General features: G+C 44.6%; 7 protein-coding genes across 8 annotated transcripts; 3 read left to right on the top strand and 4 right to left on the bottom strand.

Annotated features, from left to right (window-relative positions):
* The first annotated feature begins 11 nt into the window (after positions 1 to 11).
* Positions 12 to 1,374, top strand: LOC108085512 (corepressor interacting with RBPJ 1). The gene is made up of 2 exons (XM_017182135.3): positions 12 to 195; positions 266 to 1,374. Exons 1-2 carry the CDS (start codon positions 124 to 126, stop codon positions 1,301 to 1,303), a joined length of 1,110 nt encoding a protein of 369 aa, XP_017037624.1. The 5' UTR covers positions 12 to 123; the 3' UTR covers positions 1,304 to 1,374.
* On the bottom strand, positions 1,338 to 3,190 carry CSN1b (COP9 signalosome subunit 1b). The gene is made up of 2 exons (XM_017182133.3): positions 3,031 to 3,190; positions 1,338 to 2,956 (listed from the first exon to the last, which is right to left on the bottom strand). The coding sequence occupies exons 1-2, from the start codon at positions 3,061 to 3,063 to the stop codon at positions 1,409 to 1,411; spliced, it is 1,581 nt and encodes a 526-aa protein (XP_017037622.1). The 5' UTR covers positions 3,064 to 3,190; the 3' UTR covers positions 1,338 to 1,408.
* Positions 3,191 to 3,290: 100 nt separating this feature from the next.
* Positions 3,291 to 6,608, top strand: Prp6 (pre-mRNA processing factor 6). The gene is made up of 4 exons (XM_017182132.3): positions 3,291 to 3,631; positions 3,700 to 5,218; positions 5,285 to 6,238; positions 6,302 to 6,608. Exons 1-4 carry the CDS (start codon positions 3,534 to 3,536, stop codon positions 6,524 to 6,526), a joined length of 2,796 nt encoding a protein of 931 aa, XP_017037621.1. The 5' UTR covers positions 3,291 to 3,533; the 3' UTR covers positions 6,527 to 6,608.
* Ir75d (Ionotropic receptor 75d) lies at positions 6,577 to 9,114 on the bottom strand. The gene is made up of 4 exons (XM_017182108.1): positions 8,754 to 9,114; positions 7,790 to 8,498; positions 6,882 to 7,742; positions 6,577 to 6,823 (listed from the first exon to the last, which is right to left on the bottom strand). Exons 1-4 carry the CDS (start codon positions 9,112 to 9,114, stop codon positions 6,577 to 6,579), a joined length of 2,178 nt encoding a protein of 725 aa, XP_017037597.1.
* A 5,777-nt stretch (positions 9,115 to 14,891) lies between these two features.
* Positions 14,892 to 16,290, top strand: LOC108085496 (uncharacterized). Its single transcript, XM_017182116.1, has 2 exons — positions 14,892 to 15,063; positions 15,125 to 16,290. The coding sequence occupies exons 1-2, from the start codon at positions 14,892 to 14,894 to the stop codon at positions 16,249 to 16,251; spliced, it is 1,299 nt and encodes a 432-aa protein (XP_017037605.1). The 3' UTR covers positions 16,252 to 16,290.
* LOC108085497 (trypsin zeta-like) lies at positions 16,248 to 17,381 on the bottom strand. 2 transcript variants are annotated; one of them, XM_017182117.3, is made up of 3 exons: positions 17,047 to 17,381; positions 16,700 to 16,976; positions 16,248 to 16,643 (listed from the first exon to the last, which is right to left on the bottom strand). In XM_017182117.3, exons 1-3 carry the CDS (start codon positions 17,322 to 17,324, stop codon positions 16,248 to 16,250), a joined length of 951 nt encoding a protein of 316 aa, XP_017037606.1. In that variant the 5' UTR covers positions 17,325 to 17,381. The 2 variants fall into 2 exon arrangements, with proteins under 2 accessions (XP_017037606.1, XP_017037607.1); XM_017182118.3 differs by having other exon boundaries at positions 17,043 to 17,184.
* A 44-nt stretch (positions 17,382 to 17,425) lies between these two features.
* LOC108085493 (chymotrypsin-2) lies at positions 17,426 to 18,477 on the bottom strand. Its single transcript, XM_041775303.2, has 2 exons — positions 17,944 to 18,477; positions 17,426 to 17,884 (listed from the first exon to the last, which is right to left on the bottom strand). Exons 1-2 carry the CDS (start codon positions 18,475 to 18,477, stop codon positions 17,522 to 17,524), a joined length of 897 nt encoding a protein of 298 aa, XP_041631237.1. The 3' UTR covers positions 17,426 to 17,521.
* Between the last annotated feature and the right edge of the window lie 30 nt (positions 18,478 to 18,507).

Raw genomic sequence — 18,507 nt, 5'->3', positions numbered from 1 at the left:
TCGATAACGCCATTTTACAACACTGCTTTCTTTTAATAAACAACGCAGCTGTGAAAAATATTTTTAAATATCTAAATACATCATTTTAATTTGTTGTAATAGTTTGATAACCACAGCAGCAAGATGGGCAAGGGATTCAACAACTACATGTGCAAGAAATTCTTTCACCCCGCCTCCAGGGACAATCTAAAAAGGGTACGGTTGTGATTCCTCTGATGAAATTGACATTTCCTGGAAAGAATCTTCAATATGAATCTACTTACAGGTATGGATGGCAGAGCAGCAGGCGGAGGCTTACAAAAAGAAGCAAGAGGAGCTGCGCAATCAGTATGAAAAGGAGCAAAATCTGCACGAGAATAAGGCGATGCTCAGCAAGGACAGCAAGGATAAGCTGAGTGTCAACTTCATGTACGAGCCGCCGCCAGGAGTGCGAAAGGAGCGCGAGAAGGACGACAATGAGCCGGAGTACAAGTTCGAGTGGCAGCGCAAGTACAATGCTCCTCGAGAATCATATTGCAAGGGTGACACAGAGATTCGGGACCAGCCCTTTGGCATCCAAGTGCGCAACGTCCGCTGCCTCAAATGCCACAAGTGGGGCCACATCAACACAGACAAGGAGTGCAGCATGTACAGCATCTCGATGAGCGAGGCCCGAAAATTACACGCGGAAAGCGAGGCCACTGACATAATGTCCAAGAACGTCCTGGAAGAGCAGATGAAAGAGGATGGCTTCATGATGAAGCGTTCAGCAATGGAGCTGCAGAGCATTCACGCTAACCGCCAGCAGCATCAACTGGTGCCCAGCGATGGCGAGGAGGAGGCAGCCAGCTCCCATACCCAAAACCCAGAGCTGCTCTTTCTTAAATCGCTGTCCAAGAAGCAGAAACTGAAGCTCCTGAAAAAGCTGGAGAAGATTGAGCGCATGAAGCGTAAGGGCGATCAAGCCATCAAAAAATCTTCAAAGAAAAAGTCCAAAAAGCAAAAAGATGAAAAGGAAGGCAAGAAAAGAAAATCCAAGAGCGAAAAATCAGGGAAAAAGGACAGAAAATCTTCAGTTGGCGACAGTAGTTCATCATCTTCGTCCTCCTCATCCTCGGATAGTGAGGACAATCGCAGAAGTAATCACAAAGAGGACAAGAGAAGCAGTCAACATAAATCCAGGGATGCTGAGGACCATCACCATCGACGTAGGGATGAGCAGAGGAATCGCAGGGATCGGTCTCGATCCAGAGATCGCTCTCGTTCCGGCAGCCGAGATAGGAGGAGGGAGAGAGAGCGCCGGGATCATCATGCCAGGCGATAAGACTTTCTTTGTGACACAAATCCAAATCCACCAATAAACTATATCAATCATTTTTATATCTTCATCAAAAACTGACATATTTTCATAAATTCCTTGGTCACGAAATTAGATCCTGGCCAGCTGTGCTGTTGTAGAGGATCCAGCGGAGACGCAGAGCTCGGCGCCATGATTGCTACCGCCCTCGCGCGAGATGCTCTTCACATGGATGTGGCTCTTGAGCATGGCAGCCCTAAGGATGAGCATCCTGGCATGACGCTGATACTGCTTGCCCATAATCAGGGCCCGCTCGAAGGTGCTGTTCCGCTGGTCCGCCTCCTTGGCATACAAAATCTTGTTGTGCGAATCGATGCGCGCCTGGATCTGCCCGTCCAATATTAGCTGCATGACCTCGTTCTCCAGATCTCCAACCGATGAATTGAAAGCCATGGCCATTTTGTGCATGTCCGCGGACATATATGGACTAAAGTACTGGATCAGCGCACGATTGCGTATCTTGGTGTAGAGAGCGGTGACATGGGGCGCTATATACATGTCCACCAGCAGATTGTCGCGGATCTCGTCCAGCAGGGTCAAGCAGGAGGCATACTTGCTTTCGTAGAACTTGAATATAATATCCCGCAGCTGCGGCTCCAGTTCCAAAAACAGTTTGAACGATGTGGAGGCAATGACCAAGCGCTTAAGCTCCGGACGATCGAAGGTGGCCAAGGCGCAGAGTCCACCGTAGACAGCCACATTACTGGTGGAGATCATCTCGGGGAAATCGCAGTGATCAAAGTTGGCGTTAAGAAAATGCTTGGCTGCCACCTTGTACTTCTTTTGCTGCAACTCTGCCAGTCCGGCGGCGCACTCCAGGCGAGTGTGCACCTGGGCATTTGCCTCCTTGGAGCCCTCGGCAAAATCGGGTGTGCTCTCCGCCTTGGAAATGTAGCTCATGACATGGGCCCAGTTCTGCAGATATATGGACACCTTGATGACGTTGAGGCACATGTTAACCACATGCTTGCCACTGGTGCAGTAGTCCCTGGCCCGGGAGTAGCACTTTAAGGCGTTGGTGAGGTCGCCGCAGCTTAGATAATGATCAGCCAGGTCATCGTGACCACGACGAATGCTCTCCTTGATCGAATTGGACTTGTAGTTCTTCAGATCAGAGTCCAGTTTCTCCAGCTTTAAAGCGGCTTTCTTCATCTTTGTGTCCACCCAGACGGCGTCATAAGCAAAGGCATCCTTCTCGCCGGCGGGCTGAGCCTGTCCCTGAGCCTGGGCCACCGGCTGAGCGGCTATATCCGGCAAGGGAGCAGCGACCGGAGCACCGGGAACAGCAGCAGCAGCAGCGGCCGCTGGTTGATCTCCCACAGCCGGCGGAGCTGGTGCATTGCCGGCATTCAGATCGGCCAAGCGCTTGTGCAGCACCTGGTATAGGTTGACGTTGTAGGTGCTCTGGACATAGGTAATGGCCATCTTCAGGGCTTCCACTGCCAAGACTGGGCAAACGTCCGCCACATAAATCAGGCGATGCAGACGCACGATCCCGGAATATTGATTGGCGTAAACCTCCAAGTCGATGCTCGGGTTCTCCACCACAATCTGCTGCTCCTCATTGTTTTCGTTGTCCTCGTTGGGCGGAGCATCCACTTGCATCGGCTCCACGGCGTTCTTTTGTTTGCGAAAAACACAAACGTTAGTAAGGAAATAACCGACGTACGACGTAGTTTGATGGCTATTCTCACCTGCATAAGTGGCGGAATCGGCAGGACGGGCATCTTGCGACGATTTGCTTACAAAAATTCTCACTGGTTATTGTTCCGTCAATTTATTTGTCCCGATTTGCAAAATATTCCAGTTTTCGCATCGATACCGGCACGAATTAGAGATGGGACAATCGGAGTCACGAAAAAAACAATATAAAAAATTCTCATATACAATTATAATTTAATTTAAATTTTATTTACATCATAAAATCTTTTGAAAATAGTTCTATGTAGACTTTGAATTTAATGTTTAAAAATTATATTAAAAAGAAAATAGAGCACAAAATCACAGTTTTAGTAACTGTGACTTGTTATCGCTCACCTCTAGCTGAGTGCATCGATATCTGCCAGCACTTTCCAACACTGTTTTGCCACAGACAAGAAGAAGAAGCGCACCACGCAGCGATAAACTTGCAATTGTTTGTGAAATAAACTAAATAAAACAGTAAATAAGTAAAGTAAACAAATAAAACCAATTCAACATGTCGAACATAACGGCAGCGGTAATAGCAAACCGCAACAAGAAGCATTTCCTGGGCGTTCCCGCTCCTTTGGGCTATGTGGCCGGTGTTGGTCGCGGGTAAGTACTGAAAATTTCACTTTCCTCTCCCAAAAACTATAATTTTAATGGTTTCTGTGTCATTTTAGAGCCACTGGCTTCACCACCCGTTCGGATATTGGTCCAGCCCGTGATGCCAACGATGTGTCCGACGATCGGCATGCTCCGCCTGCCACCAAACGTAAGAAAAAAGACGAAGAAGAAGAGGAGGACGAAGACTTGAACGACTCAAACTATGACGAGTTTAGTGGTTACAGCGGCTCCCTGTTCTCCAAGGATCCGTATGACAAGGATGACGAGGAGGCGGATGCCATCTACGATTCCATAGACAAGCGCATGGACGAGAAGCGTAAGGAATATCGTGATAGAAGACTGCGTGAAGATCTAGAGCGTTATCGCCAGGAGCGACCGAAAATCCAGCAGCAGTTCAGCGACCTCAAACGCTCCCTGGCCAGCGTCACTTCGGAGGAATGGTCCACCATACCGGAGGTGGGTGATAGTCGCAACAGAAAGCAAAGGAATCCCCGGGCAGAGAAGTTTACTCCCTTGCCCGATAGTGTTTTATCGAGGAGCCTGGGCGGCGAGTCATCCTCCACGTTGGATCCTTCGTCTGGCTTAGCCTCTATGGTACCTGGAGTGGCCACACCTGGCATGCTAACACCCACCGGAGATTTGGATTTGCGAAAGATTGGCCAGGCTCGTAATACCCTGATGAATGTGAAGCTGTCGCAGGTTTCCGATTCCGTAACTGGCCAAACGGTGGTGGATCCCAAGGGCTACCTTACGGACCTGCAGAGCATGATTCCCACCTATGGCGGGGATATCAATGACATTAAGAAGGCCCGCTTGCTGCTGAAAAGTGTGCGAGAAACTAACCCCAATCATCCGCCCGCTTGGATAGCTTCTGCCCGTTTGGAGGAGGTGACCGGCAAGGTTCAGATGGCCAGAAATTTGATAATGCGTGGCTGTGAAATGAACCCCCAGTCGGAGGATCTTTGGTTAGAAGCAGCTCGCCTCCAACCGCCGGATACAGCAAAGGCGGTCATAGCACAAGCTGCTCGTCATATTCCCACGTCTGTTAGGATTTGGATCAAGGCTGCCGATCTGGAGACTGAAACCAAAGCCAAACGTCGGGTATTCCGCAAGGCTTTGGAGCATATCCCAAACTCTGTACGTCTGTGGAAAGCCGCTGTGGAGCTGGAGAATCCAGATGATGCCCGGATCTTGCTTTCCCGAGCTGTGGAATGCTGCAACACCAGCGTGGAGCTGTGGTTGGCCCTTGCCCGCTTGGAAACCTACGAAAATGCTAGAAAGGTTCTGAACAAAGCCCGTGAGAATATTCCTACGGATCGTCAGATTTGGACAACGGCTGCCAAGCTTGAGGAAGCCAATGGCAACATACACATGGTGGAGAAGATCATTGATCGTTCGCTGACTTCGCTGACTGTCAATGGGGTGGAAATCAATCGGGATCACTGGTTCCAGGAGGCCATTGAGTCGGAGAAATCGGGAGCCGTCAACTGCTGTCAGGCCATTGTAAAGGCTGTCATTGGAATCGGAGTGGAGGAGGAGGATCGCAAGCAGACCTGGATTGATGATGCAGATTTTGTAAGTATAAATATCATATTTCTTATATCCTTTATGCTTTTCTAACATTACTTATCCCTCTTCTAGTGCGCCAAGGAGAATGCTTTCGAGTGTGCTCGTGCCGTCTTCGCCCATGCCCTCCAGGTGTTTCCCTCCAAGAAGAGCATTTGGCTGCGAGCTGCTTACTTTGAGAAAAACCACGGCACCCGCGAATCCCTGGAAGCCTTGCTGCAACGTGCCGTTGCCCATTGTCCCAAATCAGAGATTCTGTGGCTAATGGGCGCCAAATCCAAGTGGATGGCCGGGGATGTGCCAGCAGCAAGAGGTATACTCTCATTGGCCTTCCAGGCCAATCCCAATTCCGAGGACATTTGGTTGGCTGCCGTTAAGCTTGAGTCAGAGAACTCGGAATACGAACGGGCGCGGCGTTTGCTGGCCAAGGCTAGAGGATCGGCTCCCACGCCCCGAGTTATGATGAAATCGGCCCGTTTGGAATGGGCTTTGGAGAGATTTGATGAAGCTCTGCGGCTACTTGAAGAGGCCGTGGAAGTATTTCCCGATTTCCCAAAACTTTGGATGATGAAGGGTCAGATCGAGGAGCAACAAAGGCGAACAGATGATGCGGCTGCCACCTACACACTGGGCCTGAAAAAGTGCCCCACATCCATTCCTTTGTGGATTTTGTCGGCGAATCTGGAGGAACGCAAAGGGGTGCTGACCAAGGCGCGTTCTATACTAGAACGAGGTCGTCTGCGTAATCCCAAAGTGGCTGTTCTCTGGCTGGAGGCTATACGGGTGGAGCTACGTGCAGGTCTCAAGGAGATAGCCAGCACCATGATGGCCCGAGCATTGCAGGAATGTCCAAATGCAGGCGAACTCTGGGCCGAGGCCATCTTTATGGAAACGAAACCTCAGCGGAAGACCAAGTCTGTGGATGCGCTCAAGAAGTGCGAGCATGATCCTCATGTGCTGTTGGCTGTGTCCAAGCTGTTCTGGTCGGAGCACAAGTTCTCCAAATGCAGGGATTGGTTCAATCGAACGGTAAGCATTGATATATAGTTTTTTATTAAGTTGAAAGTCCAGCTAATTCTTGGTTTATTTCAGGTTAAAATTGACCCAGATCTGGGCGATGCTTGGGCGTATTTCTACAAGTTTGAATTACTTCATGGCACAGAGCAGCAACAAAAGGAGGTCCTTGATCGCTGTATTGCCGCAGAACCGACGCATGGCGAGTCCTGGTGTCGCGTCAGCAAGAACATACAAAATTGGCAGTTCAAAACACCGGAAACGCTGCGAGCCGTTGTCCGGGAACTGTCCATACCCATCTAAGTTTAAGTTTCTTTATTATTTTATAAAATAAATATATATCTTGTGCAGTCCTAGCGCTGCATCTCTCGATAACCTTTAACAATGCCATAGACTAGCTTAAAGTGCTTGAAGATAAACTCGCAGAGAAAAAGGCCAAAACTGGCGGCAGCTCCACAGCCAAAGATGCCGAAGGCATAGCGGCATTCGGTGATGCCAATGGAGACAAAGCCACCCACTCCGCCCTCGCATTTGGGCTTCTGGGGTATCCATTTGCGGTCCTCGCGATTCACCAGGCTTACCTCCCTTTGCCAACGTATTCTGGGGAGAAAAAAGCGTAATTCTGGCGGCTATATGGAATCTAGAATCTTCTACTCACTGCCTTCGTATGAGTTCCTTGTAAGGAAAATTTTTCCTGGTGGGAATAGCCAACATGGGCAGCTGAAATGGCTCTAGTTCCATCAGTCCACACTTTTCCGGCTCACTAAATGTGTCGCTGACGATCTGATAGCCCGCCTGGAGTTCCACTTGATATGCAAAAAGACCAGTCCGCATTCTTTCCATACCCAAAACCGGGCGTATATAGACATTGTCACCCTTGGAGGCAATTTTCTTGTGATACAAATTCTTGGTCACCGGATCCGTGGACTCGGTAAAGTATATCTTATTGTACTGGGTATCCTGAACGCCAATTTCCAGGGGCGATTGGCCCAGATCAGCCAGCGATCTAATTGCATCCGAGGGACTCTGCAGCAAAGCCACTATATTTGCCGAAAAGGAGGTAAAAAGAAAAAGGGCCGACACAAAAGTGGTAAAGACTATGATCCTGGCCGATCTATTCCGAACCTCCACATAAAATCCTTGCTGACACATGGCGCCCCAAACAAAGTTCAAGGTATCCATGTAGGCCATATCGTGAGTGTGGGGTGAATAGAGCAGTTCTACGACCAGAACAACCGTGGTTATGATCAGCAGCATTAGGATAGAGATCCACACATCGTTCTCGAAGGGCATGGCAAATATATTGGCCACCGCTGATAGCGGTGGTTGTCGGAACATAATCCCAGCTCGCACGCGATATGTTTCGGCCACAAAATCCACCAGAGCTACGCGATCCAATCTCATGAAGATTGCCAGCTGGGCAAAGTCAAGTTCGTAGCGCTGGAAGCGACCCATCAAGCCATCGAAGGAACCATTTGGCTGACGCCAACCATAGTTGACGGTTTGATAAGTATTGTAGCTGGAATTAAAGAGAATTATTATATTATTATTAAATTATTCTCTCACCTCATATTCAATCTATTGGCCAGTTCCAGCATCAAGCGATGATTAACCTTGGATATGGTATCAATATGTCGGAGCGACAAGTCCTCAATGTTGGTAAAGACATCAGGAAACGCTATAACTATGGCCGTATTGAAAACAATCCCCTCCAGATTTTGTCTATAAGTAATTGCCGAACCAAAGTGCTGCAGGGCATGGATAATATGCCTTCTATTTCGAATGTTTCTTCCCACCAATGTTCTCTTCAGGGGCTTCCAGGCAGCCACCTTATATAGATCTATCAGGCTCGATGAAAAGTTGCTATCCAATCCCTCATAATGGAGAACCCTCAACTCGCTATCTGGAGGAATGAATATCTCTGGATCCTCCAGTAAATCGATGTCTTCCTTGTCCTCAGTGAGCAGCAACCAAAAACGGTTGGTGGTAAAGTAATTGTGCTCCGATGCCGCTGACCATCGGAGCAAATTCAAGGCACACTCGCTGCGGAATTCTAGCAGAAGGATACCCAATTTGTACGATGACTTGGGAAGTATAAACGATGTGGCCCAGTGGGTGGAGTTGTTGGCATGGAAAGTTTGGGGCGGTGGAGCATCCATCTGTTCGTCCAGGACATCGACATATTGCAGGTCCCTCAACGATGGCTCCGTACTGACCTGCACATAGAAATCATTGAGGTTGAAGTGCTGCCACAGCGTCCAAAGACGGGCATCCGCTGAAAAAAAGGGGGAAAAAAAAGCATACAGAGAAATTTCTAGTGTATGTTTATTATATTTCGTAAAAGTAAATCTTAAGAATTTATTCAAGGGGTTTAAAAACAGGAATTACATCCTTTTTAACTAAAAAAAATTTGAATAACCCTCAAAGGTATTATCAAGGAAAATCCTTTATTGCTTAAATTTTTGCTCAGTGCTTTGTTGGGTCATAAATTTGTGCAAAAAAGCACATTGCATGCAGAGGGTTAATTCACCAATGTCCGTGTGACAAACGACCAGCATCAGACTGTGAACGCCGTGGTGGCGATAGTAAGCGACTAGCATATCCGGCAACTGATTGCCCCACGGTGTTTTCGAGTTCGGTTCCGGATCCTCTAGGGAATACTCGCTTCGCCAGCTGCCAGTGACACGTGGCTCCGCCGCACTGACAGCGACGACTACGAAAAATAGCAGGGGTAGCCAACGGTGCCAGCGGAGCCAGAGGATAACTTGAACTTTCATCACTCCGAATACTAACGAGTTGCTGTCCCAACGCTTTTGCATTTTCCCGGCGAACGACGAACTCGTATTTTTTCGCTGCTGGTCCCTGTTCTGACTTTTATAGCCAAAAGACATTCCGCCTGTAATTGCATTCAAGAAATTGCATTAAAATTATGCATTGATTACGGTTCACTGGACACTGTTCGGTGCAGGACATCGGTATTCCTCCCCCCTGCCCATCTGCTGTCATTACGTTGGGCAATCTTCGCGAGCAATTTCGCGACAACTGCAATTGGTCATCGATGGCGTTTAATTGGTCCAAGCAAGTGGCGCACAAATTGTCCTCGTGGAAAGTGCGGACAAAGTCAATTACGTGTCAACGACGAACGGAATGGAGAAAGTTGGCAGAGAGTTTCAGGACTTGGTTTGGCTTTCGGATAATCACCTACTCGTAACTTTCAGGGTCACCAGGTTGGATGCGTCTTGGGTCTAGTGAACGGATTTGGAAAGTTTTTGTGTATCTTTTTGGGTTTTGGTTTGTTTTTTTTTTATATATTATTTAAACATATAGTTTTATTAAATAATAAAAAGATTATAAATGATTATACTTACATTAATATTGATATTTATTCAAGTGTATTTTCCTCAGAACCTAATTTAAATATTCCAAATCCAGAAAGGTTTTAAAAAAAACTACATATTTCAGCTCTTTGACATTAAAGGAACTATGTTAGCTTATTATTTTTAAAGTTTAAGAACTTACTGTATCAAAACGAGGCTTAAACATTAATTCTTACTGGAAATTTCTCTTCTACATAATTTTCAACCAAAGCCATCTGCATTCACTGAAACTACTTTCAAACAAACTCACTCTCTTTTCGAGTTAAATTGTGTGTGCAAAATCTTCTTTCAGGCTTAAAAACCAACTTTAAATAAGCAGAATAAAATCAGTTAAAGAGCCAAGTTTCAGCCCGAAAGCATAGACATTAAGAAGCAATTAAGAAAATTGAATAGGAAATAAGAGAACAAAAAAAGTAAGCAAATTTGACCAAACTTGGGGGAAAGACACATACATGTACACATGTGTATAAACCCACACATTATGCCGGCAAACAGGAACTGGTATTAGCCTGATGTCACAAGGACAATAACAAAAACAATGCCTAGGACACGTATGGCCCACACATACGACATTAACACAATTACAATCTGAACATGTGTTAGTCTCCTAAGACATGCGTTGACTATAAAGAAAAATCCAATTAAAAGTGATAAAAGTTATTGAAGCGTAGCTCAGCCAGAAGGAAAAACCGTCGGAGAATAACAACAGGAAAAACAAATGGCCGAAAAGCGGAAAGAAAAGGACAGGGAAGGCAGACCGGAAAGGAAGGCCTACAAAGTGGCTGCCATTAGTGGCATTGGTCCCGGACTATATGTAGCGCTGATTGCAACACCAGATTATCGCACACAGATTTCGGCGAGTGGCGAGACATGCCAAGGACGAATCAAGATTTGGGACTCTTACCGGGTTGGGGGCTGGCCGGCTGGCTATAATCATTCATCCACCGAAGACGAGCAGGAACAGACTAATTTTCCACTCCTAAAAACACTTTCCGGATCAATTAAAGTTTGAAAAGGAAAATGAAGATAATTTAGAAGAGGGTAGCTGAATTTTAAAGCGAATTGTTAATTGGGTTGATGGATTTTTATACCCTGGCAGGGTATTATAAGTTCAGTCAGAAGCTTGCGAAGCAGTGAACGAATCATTTCCGACCCTAAAGGTTATATATATTCCTGATCAGCATATATAGGCGCGTCTTTCTAGCCATGTCCGAAAGAAACTAAAATTTTAACTTTTTTTTTTCATAATTTGATAAGGGGTTACATCATTAAAATTCTCAAAAATTGACCGAAATTTGGATTTTTTAAACCTTAAAATACAGTATGCAGATTTGTTAAACTTTTAAAAACTAGCACAGAACAGCTTTCTGAATTGAATTTGATATATTTTTGGCTTAGTTATGATTAATTTTTAATGTCATGATTCCATGATAATTTATTTAAAACATATTATTAGGTTTTTTATTAAAAAAGCTTTGCAAAATCATCCCAGTCAATTAATTGCTAGATGAAATTAGGACATTAAATAATGTATTAATTAAAAGAATTAATAAATTGCGAACTTTCCTCTATATTTGTTTTAAATTTTAAATTTATTTATAAATATATCCTTTGCCGCTAAAACTTACCTAAACTTTAACACAATAAACATTCTTTTTCACTTTGCTGTGAGTAATTTGCCGTTGTTAGATGATGGCCTGGCCATTAATCATTTTGTTCGTGTTTTCGGACGTGAGCCTGTCATGTTGAACTACTTTTATAATTTTCACGCTGTGTGTTCTCTTGGTCAGTTAATTTTTTATTACTTTACTGGCAGTACTTGCTGGTTTGGTACCCGTGTAATCCATATGGGGATAAAAAAGTTTTATGATTGCTTCTCTCACATGAAGTGAGTTCCGCTTTCATCATGTACTTGAAATTGCTGTTTGTTGGGTTTATTGAGCATAAATTAATGCAAATTTGTGGGTAGTGGGGAAAAAGCAAGGGTTTGGTGACCCATTTTTCCCATTGAATCCCTTTGAAGGCATTGCAATTATCGGAGATCTTTCGCTTGACTGCACAAGTTTGCGGCGGGTTATGAGAGATTTGCATAAGGTACAAAAGACCGAAAAACCTTTGACAATTAGTGTGTGTATTTATAGAGGCTTTTTGTGACCCAGTGCTACCCTTTTGTCGGCAACCCTTATGGGCTCCTAGCTGTTATTCTTGTTGTGTTGTTGTATTTTGTGTAGCCTTCGGCTAAGCTAAATTGAAGTATGCTTGATGTTTATTATGCAACCACAATGTGCTACTTTGTGTTACCTTTTGGCTTTCACGCCTTTGAAATACATTTAATCCATCATTGCACAGACACACATGTAGAATGTGGAATTGGATGGACCTTATAGGGTTAATATGGCTTTTTTAATAGATGAAATAATGTAAATAACATGAATATTACGTATACGCCATGTGAGTCAGGTAAATAAAATTTATTATTTAAAGGATAATACATTTAGAATTAATAACTAAATATTAAAGCAAATGTATACAATTTTATTATTCGAATATAAAAAATCTAATTTTATTTATTTAAATCACATTTGATGTCACTTTCATAACCCCTTATAAATATTTTATGAAAATATAAGCACGCGTTAAAAATCCTGTTAGCCACCCTAATGTAACATGTAACATATATCCATTCAAAGGATACCGGCCTAGCCCTTGGCCATGTCTGACTGTCTACAGCTTTATTGACTCCCCGTTTTCAATTTGCCTGAACATAAGAGCGCCCCGAGAAACCTGTTGAAAAGGTGCAAAATCGCTCATTCATTCGTTAGCTCGTCCTCGTTTACCCTTAGCCCTCGTCCTTAGTCCTGTCCCGCCCTCTTTACCCTCCTTGTTGAGCAAACACGCTTAGGCAGCCTTATCAATCAAAGGTATCTCAGTGTATGTATGTATATACGGACTCGAGAACACACCCATGGAGGATACAGGAGAGATACAGGACACGCCCACACATATGTTATTAATATGGGTGCCATTTATCAAGGGCCGGGAACCCTTGAATCCTTGAATGGCGCGAAGCTCCTCAATGCAATGTGTCTGATCAAGTCAAATTCGGATTAAATTGTGCGCCTCCTGTTTATTTTTATTTTTGCACGATTTTCTCTACCATTTTTTTTTATTTAAGTATTTTATGGTCGTTTGTCGTGCGTGGGGAGGTTCACGAGTGTGGTGAAAGCGATTTAAGTTAAATCGTTTCTCCAGGCGTGTCAGGTGGCTAATGAAATGGGCTGCGATGTATATCACAGGCAATTAATATTGATTGGCAACTCATAAATTTGGCGGGATAATTTATGGCGTGCGGAAATGAAGATAAATCTGTAGGTAAGTAGGTTTCATGGTTATTCTTTTGATTGAGGTTGGTATGTACTTTTGAGTTAATTGGTAAAGGAATTTCTGGGTTTTAATAAGAATTTGAGGAAATAAAAAATATTTATATTTTAATTTTAAATAATTTATTAAATTTTTTAACAAATTTTACAGGCACTTAAAGCTCTAAATATACCCAAATTGATGGCTTAATCCCCTCGGAAAAGAGGGCCACAAATGACCCGAAAAATACATATTTAAATATGTAATCCCATTGATTTTCATCAACCCATAATACTTACCTAACTTTCCCTAATGCGCCATTAGATTAAACCACAAAATTTCCCTCTTTTTTTGAATGTAAAGTAAAGCTCAATATGTCAAAGTTCGCCGGCGATTGACATTAATTAATGGAATGTAAAATGAACAGCGACGGACAGCAGCAGGAAAAGCAGCGTGAGCAGATAGTCGGGCAATTAGGTTGGAAGCTCAAAGGAGAAGGATCTCAGCCGGATACGGATGTGAAGGACACCGAGCCGAGGAGGGAATGGCGATGGCTATCGCGTATAATTTGTGAAAATTGATGATTTGTTTAGATTTACGAATGAGCGAACAAAACGAACCAAATTGGCACGTAGCGAAGGAGGAAAAAGGAAATCCGAACAAAGGTGAAGGAAGCAAGGCAGCAAGGTGTTTCCATGCCGTTTTCCCCCAGTTATTTTCCACCAACGAAGGCCTCAAGGTGTTCGCTAATTGATTCGATATAGATAAATGAACCCAAAGGGCGAGCGAACACCGCTAGATAAATGATTAATGAGTATTTTCCAAGGGTTTTGTGGACACGAGCTTGGCCCTGGCCATTTCCGGGCATTCTATTTCATACTTTCTAATTACTGCCGGTGTCCATGGCAAGGCCTAGGCCCAGGCAACTCGACTCCAATAGCCACTAGAAATTTGAATCCTGCTGTGGCCATAAGCCTTAATTACTTGTTGATTATAAATTATAGCCGGCTTCGAGCGGGAATGGGTGGCCACTCGAGTAGGCAACTGATTAAATAACTCAATTAGAAGGCAGGCAGGGAGCTCATCAACAACTAGTTTGAATGGGAATATATATACACAAATGAGTGTTGATTGGGGGAGGAGTGGGAGGGCGGGTGGCTGAATAATCATTTATTATGGGTCTATGTTGGAATTTAATATTAAATTCTACTTTGTAGAAGAAAAATATTAAACTATAACCTGTAATTATATGAAATGTTAATTAAGCCACAAGGAATTTCAATCTGCTTAAAAAATGGATAAAGAATAAAATGACATGTTTTAAGTTCTAATTTTACGCTAAAATTGTTCTTGTGGATGTTGTAACCTTTGAGGGACTATTTTTTAGGCGATTTTGAGAAATGTTTCCAATTTTCTGTGGCATTTATAATACTGATTCTACTATTCGTTTTAATAAATGAAAATATATCCTAAACCATTTTTATTTTTAATAAAAACCCCCAATAAAAAACCTTTAATCATATTTCGGATAAGATACAATTGGTGCTACCATAAGTGCGCTAAAGATATATTATTTGGATAAACCACGACAAACACATTCTATTTTTGTTAAACAGAATTATCACCTGGTCTGGGTAATTCCCGTATATTTCCCACTCGTCCACAAAATAATCTAAACGAAGTGCCTCGGAACCAATTAAGATCAAATGAATGAGAACCCACGTAAGACGACAACGAATCCGCACACTTCGCCACTCCACGTAAAGAGAGATAAGGTGTCCCCTGATACTTAATTGTTGCTACAAAGATAATGGGCCAGAGAATGGCGAGATTCCGTTTTTTTTTATTAACCATTTTTCATTAATTTCGCGCGATATGGCTGGGGGACTATTTAAAGATGCCTCTGGAGCATTTAGGGTGTTAAATCTAAAATGAAGTGCGTACGATTGCCATTGCTCATGCTCATTGGCCTCCTGGCAGCTCCGGTTGCCTGGGGCCGTGTTCCCTATCCCATGGACGTGCTGCCACCGCCAGTTGTCCAAGAGGACGACATCTTCGAGCAACCCATCTTAGTCGCTCCCCGACCCGTTGGTCGTGCAGGAGGTGAGCATAAACCACCAAGTACTCCTCCAGATCTTTACAAAAATCTTTTGATCCTTTATAGCCTGCAGTGTGACAATTCGCGGAGGTCTTCCCAGTCCCCAGCCCGTGTATCTGAAGACCGATTCTGAGGACATTTATCCCTTCTCGGATGTCGGCGCCATGGAGTTCGAGTCGGGTGGCACCCTTCAGCTGTGGTGCCCTTCGGGCTTCAACACTCACTCGGAGAACCTGCTTACGGCCAGCTGCGTGAGTGGCACTACCTTCAGCGTGGGTGGCTCCCACTTTGAGTTCAAGGATCTGTACTGCAAGTCCTGGCCGGGCTTCAAGGCTGTCAAGACCGGCGGCACCTGCAACGGTGGCATTGTCATCCGCGTTGGCTTCGAGATCACTTCATCGCGCTTCGCCGAACAGATGCAGATTTGCTTCAACGAGGAGGAGGAGGTCACCCGTTACACTCGCCACAAGCTGGAGCCCGGCAGCAACTACTACGAGACTGGAGTGGCTAGGATCACCTTCCAGACCGCCGGCTATTTCGATGGCAAGAATGTGGACAAGCTGTACACCCAGGCCACCCAGTTGGAGACGATCAACAATGAACTTGGCGGTGATGCGGAAAAGTACTTTGACAGTGCCTCCAATGTGTATCTGGCTCGTGGTCATTTGGGCGCCAAGGCTGACTTCGATTATGCTCCCGAGCAGAGGGCCACCTTCCTGTTCATCAACGCCGCTCCCCAGTGGCAGACCTTCAATGCCGGTAACTGGGCTCGCGTTGAGGACGGTCTGAGGGCCTGGGTTTCCAAGAACAAGATCTATGTCAACTGCTACACCGGTGTCTATGGTGTGACCACTCTGCCCAACAAGCAGGGCGTGGAGACTCCCCTGTATTTGGCCAAGGATGGCAACAACAACGGCCTGATTCCCGTGCCCAAGATCTACTTCCGTGTGGTCATTGAGCCCACCAGCCACAAGGGCATTGTCTTTGTTGGTGTCAATAATCCCCATCTCACTGAGGAGCAGATCAAGCGGGATTACATCGTCTGCACGGATGTGAGCGACCAGGTTACCTACATCAACTGGAAGAAGACGGACATCAAGGCCGGTTGGTCGTACGCCTGCGAGGTCGCTGATTTCCTGAAGACCGTCAAGCATTTGCCCGCTCTGACCGCCAAGGGAGGTCTCCTCATCTAAATGGTGATCAAATAAAGTCTAAAACCTTTCAGAATTTTATTTCCAATGAGCAAAACAATGGGTGTTATTATGGGAAACATTATTAAAGGTTTCAGATGATTCGCTGAATTCTTCTTCATAACATCTTCGATCCACTTTAAGTGCATAAAGACGTTGGTGTAAACCGTGGGTAGGATTTCGGATCCGCATCCAATCCTATAGCTCACCACCCCATAGACAGTTTCATTGAGAATCAGGGGACTTCCGGTGTCACCAGCACAAGCATTCTGATCTCCATTCTTGTTTCTGGCACACATCATCTCGTCTATGAAAGTGTTGAGCATTTCTTCGCAGCTTTCTTGAGAAAATAGCTCTACATCAATGCTCATTATTTGGGAGGACATGAAACCATCCTGTAAAAGAAGTGTTAATATTTTAATTTAATTGAAAACTAGGTTTGAGAACTCACCTTCATCATCCGACCCCAGCCCAGAACCGTGTAGTTGAGACCCGGTTTGGGTTCGGCCTTTGGCAAATTTATTACACCCACATTTGGATTGTCTAGAGGCAGACTTTTGGCCAGCTTTATTAAGGCTATGTTGTGGGTGTTTTCAGCCGTAAAACCATCTGGAACAAAGATCCCTTTCACGGTCCTATTCACCGTGTACTTGTTCCTGTAATCCAGACGAATGAAGTTTCCAGCTACGATGACCACAAAACGATTGCGATGCATGATCTTGCGCTGGCTTTAGGGGGAATTTGGGTTAAGTAAGTCTACTTAATAACAGTTTCATTCCTATAGAGAGCTATACCTACTCCATGACGCAGTGGGCGGAGGTCAGGATGAAGGTGAGCGAGACAATGACCCCGCCGCAGTAGTGGTTGTCTCCGTAGTAGCGGCTGGGTGTACGGGACCGAATGGAGACCACATATTTGGCTAGTTCTATGGTTTTCTCGGTGAGTGATGGGCTGGAGAGGCGCTTCACCCGTCGATGGAGATTACAATTTCCAGCATTGGAGGTAGTTAGAAGGAGCAAAAGGAACAGGAGTAACCTGCTGAAGTTTCCAAATAACTTTTTGTTAATTTTTACCATTATAAAGAGTATAAATAATTTGACAGTTTACGCTTTGGGCATATACAAACTTATTACTAAAATTTGGATTTTGATCGTTGCTTGTACATTATTATTGTAAGTACTCTTTTATATTTATTTATTTAATTTATAATTATAATATTCCAAAAAATCATTTACAAATCACATATGAAAGCAAATGGCTTTACCTTACATTATTAGATTAACAAAAAATTTAATACTACGCCACCATAAACTAAAAAGAGTGAAACTTGATAAACATTGCTAACGTTAGTCGATAGTATCCATCGGATCCATTCAATGCTGTGGAACACTTCTGTATAAACGGATGGCAGAATGTTGTCATCGCATTTCACAAGGTAACTCACGATCCCGTAGACAATGTCACCCTGCATCAACGGATCACCACGGTCACCGGGGCACGGAAGTTGGGCTAGGTCGGGGTTTTCATCCGAGCCGCACAGTAAATCCTCTTTTTTTATTCCCAACATTTCTAAACATGTTATTGGGTCTGCGATCATGATGCTGATATGTAGCAGTCTTGCACTAATCGGTCCGTCCTGAAAGCAAAGGCTAGCTGGAGTGAGTACAAAAGATCCCTGAAGTTCGATAAACTTACTTCGTAGAGTCGACCCCAGCCCATGACCTTGCATATGGTACCCGCTTCGACGCGACGATAAGGCAACCTGGCAATGCCGATGTGGTCTGTATCTCTGGGAATCTGATTCTTTAATCGCAAGATTGCTAGATCCTGCTCATTGCGAAGCGTAAAGTTGTCCGGCACGAAAATTTTCTTCACCTCCGAGTGAAAACTGATGCCCGATTGGTATCTGAGCCTATCGGGTGTTCCGGCCACAACGAGTAAAATACGGGCGGGATACAGAACCCTCGAGCTTTTGTTAATAACACAATGTGCGGATGTCAAAACGAACTGTGGCGCAATGATGACGCCTCCACAAAAGTGATTTTCTCCGTAGAAATAGTGGACGGTTCTGGTCCTTATAGACACTATGTATTTGCCCAGGTGGAGGGTATCTTCGTTCAACAGGGGATTGGACAGGCGTCGGGTTCGATTGAGGGTTAAACCCGATTCATTAGCTGCGCAGGCGACTAACAAAAGAGCCAGCAAACTTAAGATATTTAAAATCGTCATGACAAAATATATATTTTCTGATTTGACTTG

Source organism: Drosophila kikkawai, chromosome 3L, assembly GCF_030179895.1.
Source record: "Drosophila kikkawai strain 14028-0561.14 chromosome 3L, DkikHiC1v2, whole genome shotgun sequence".
Lineage (NCBI taxonomy): Eukaryota > Metazoa > Arthropoda > Insecta > Diptera > Drosophilidae > Drosophila > Drosophila kikkawai.
The sequence above is the reverse complement of the archived record's forward strand: the minus strand, read 5'-3'. Positions and strand labels throughout refer to the sequence as shown.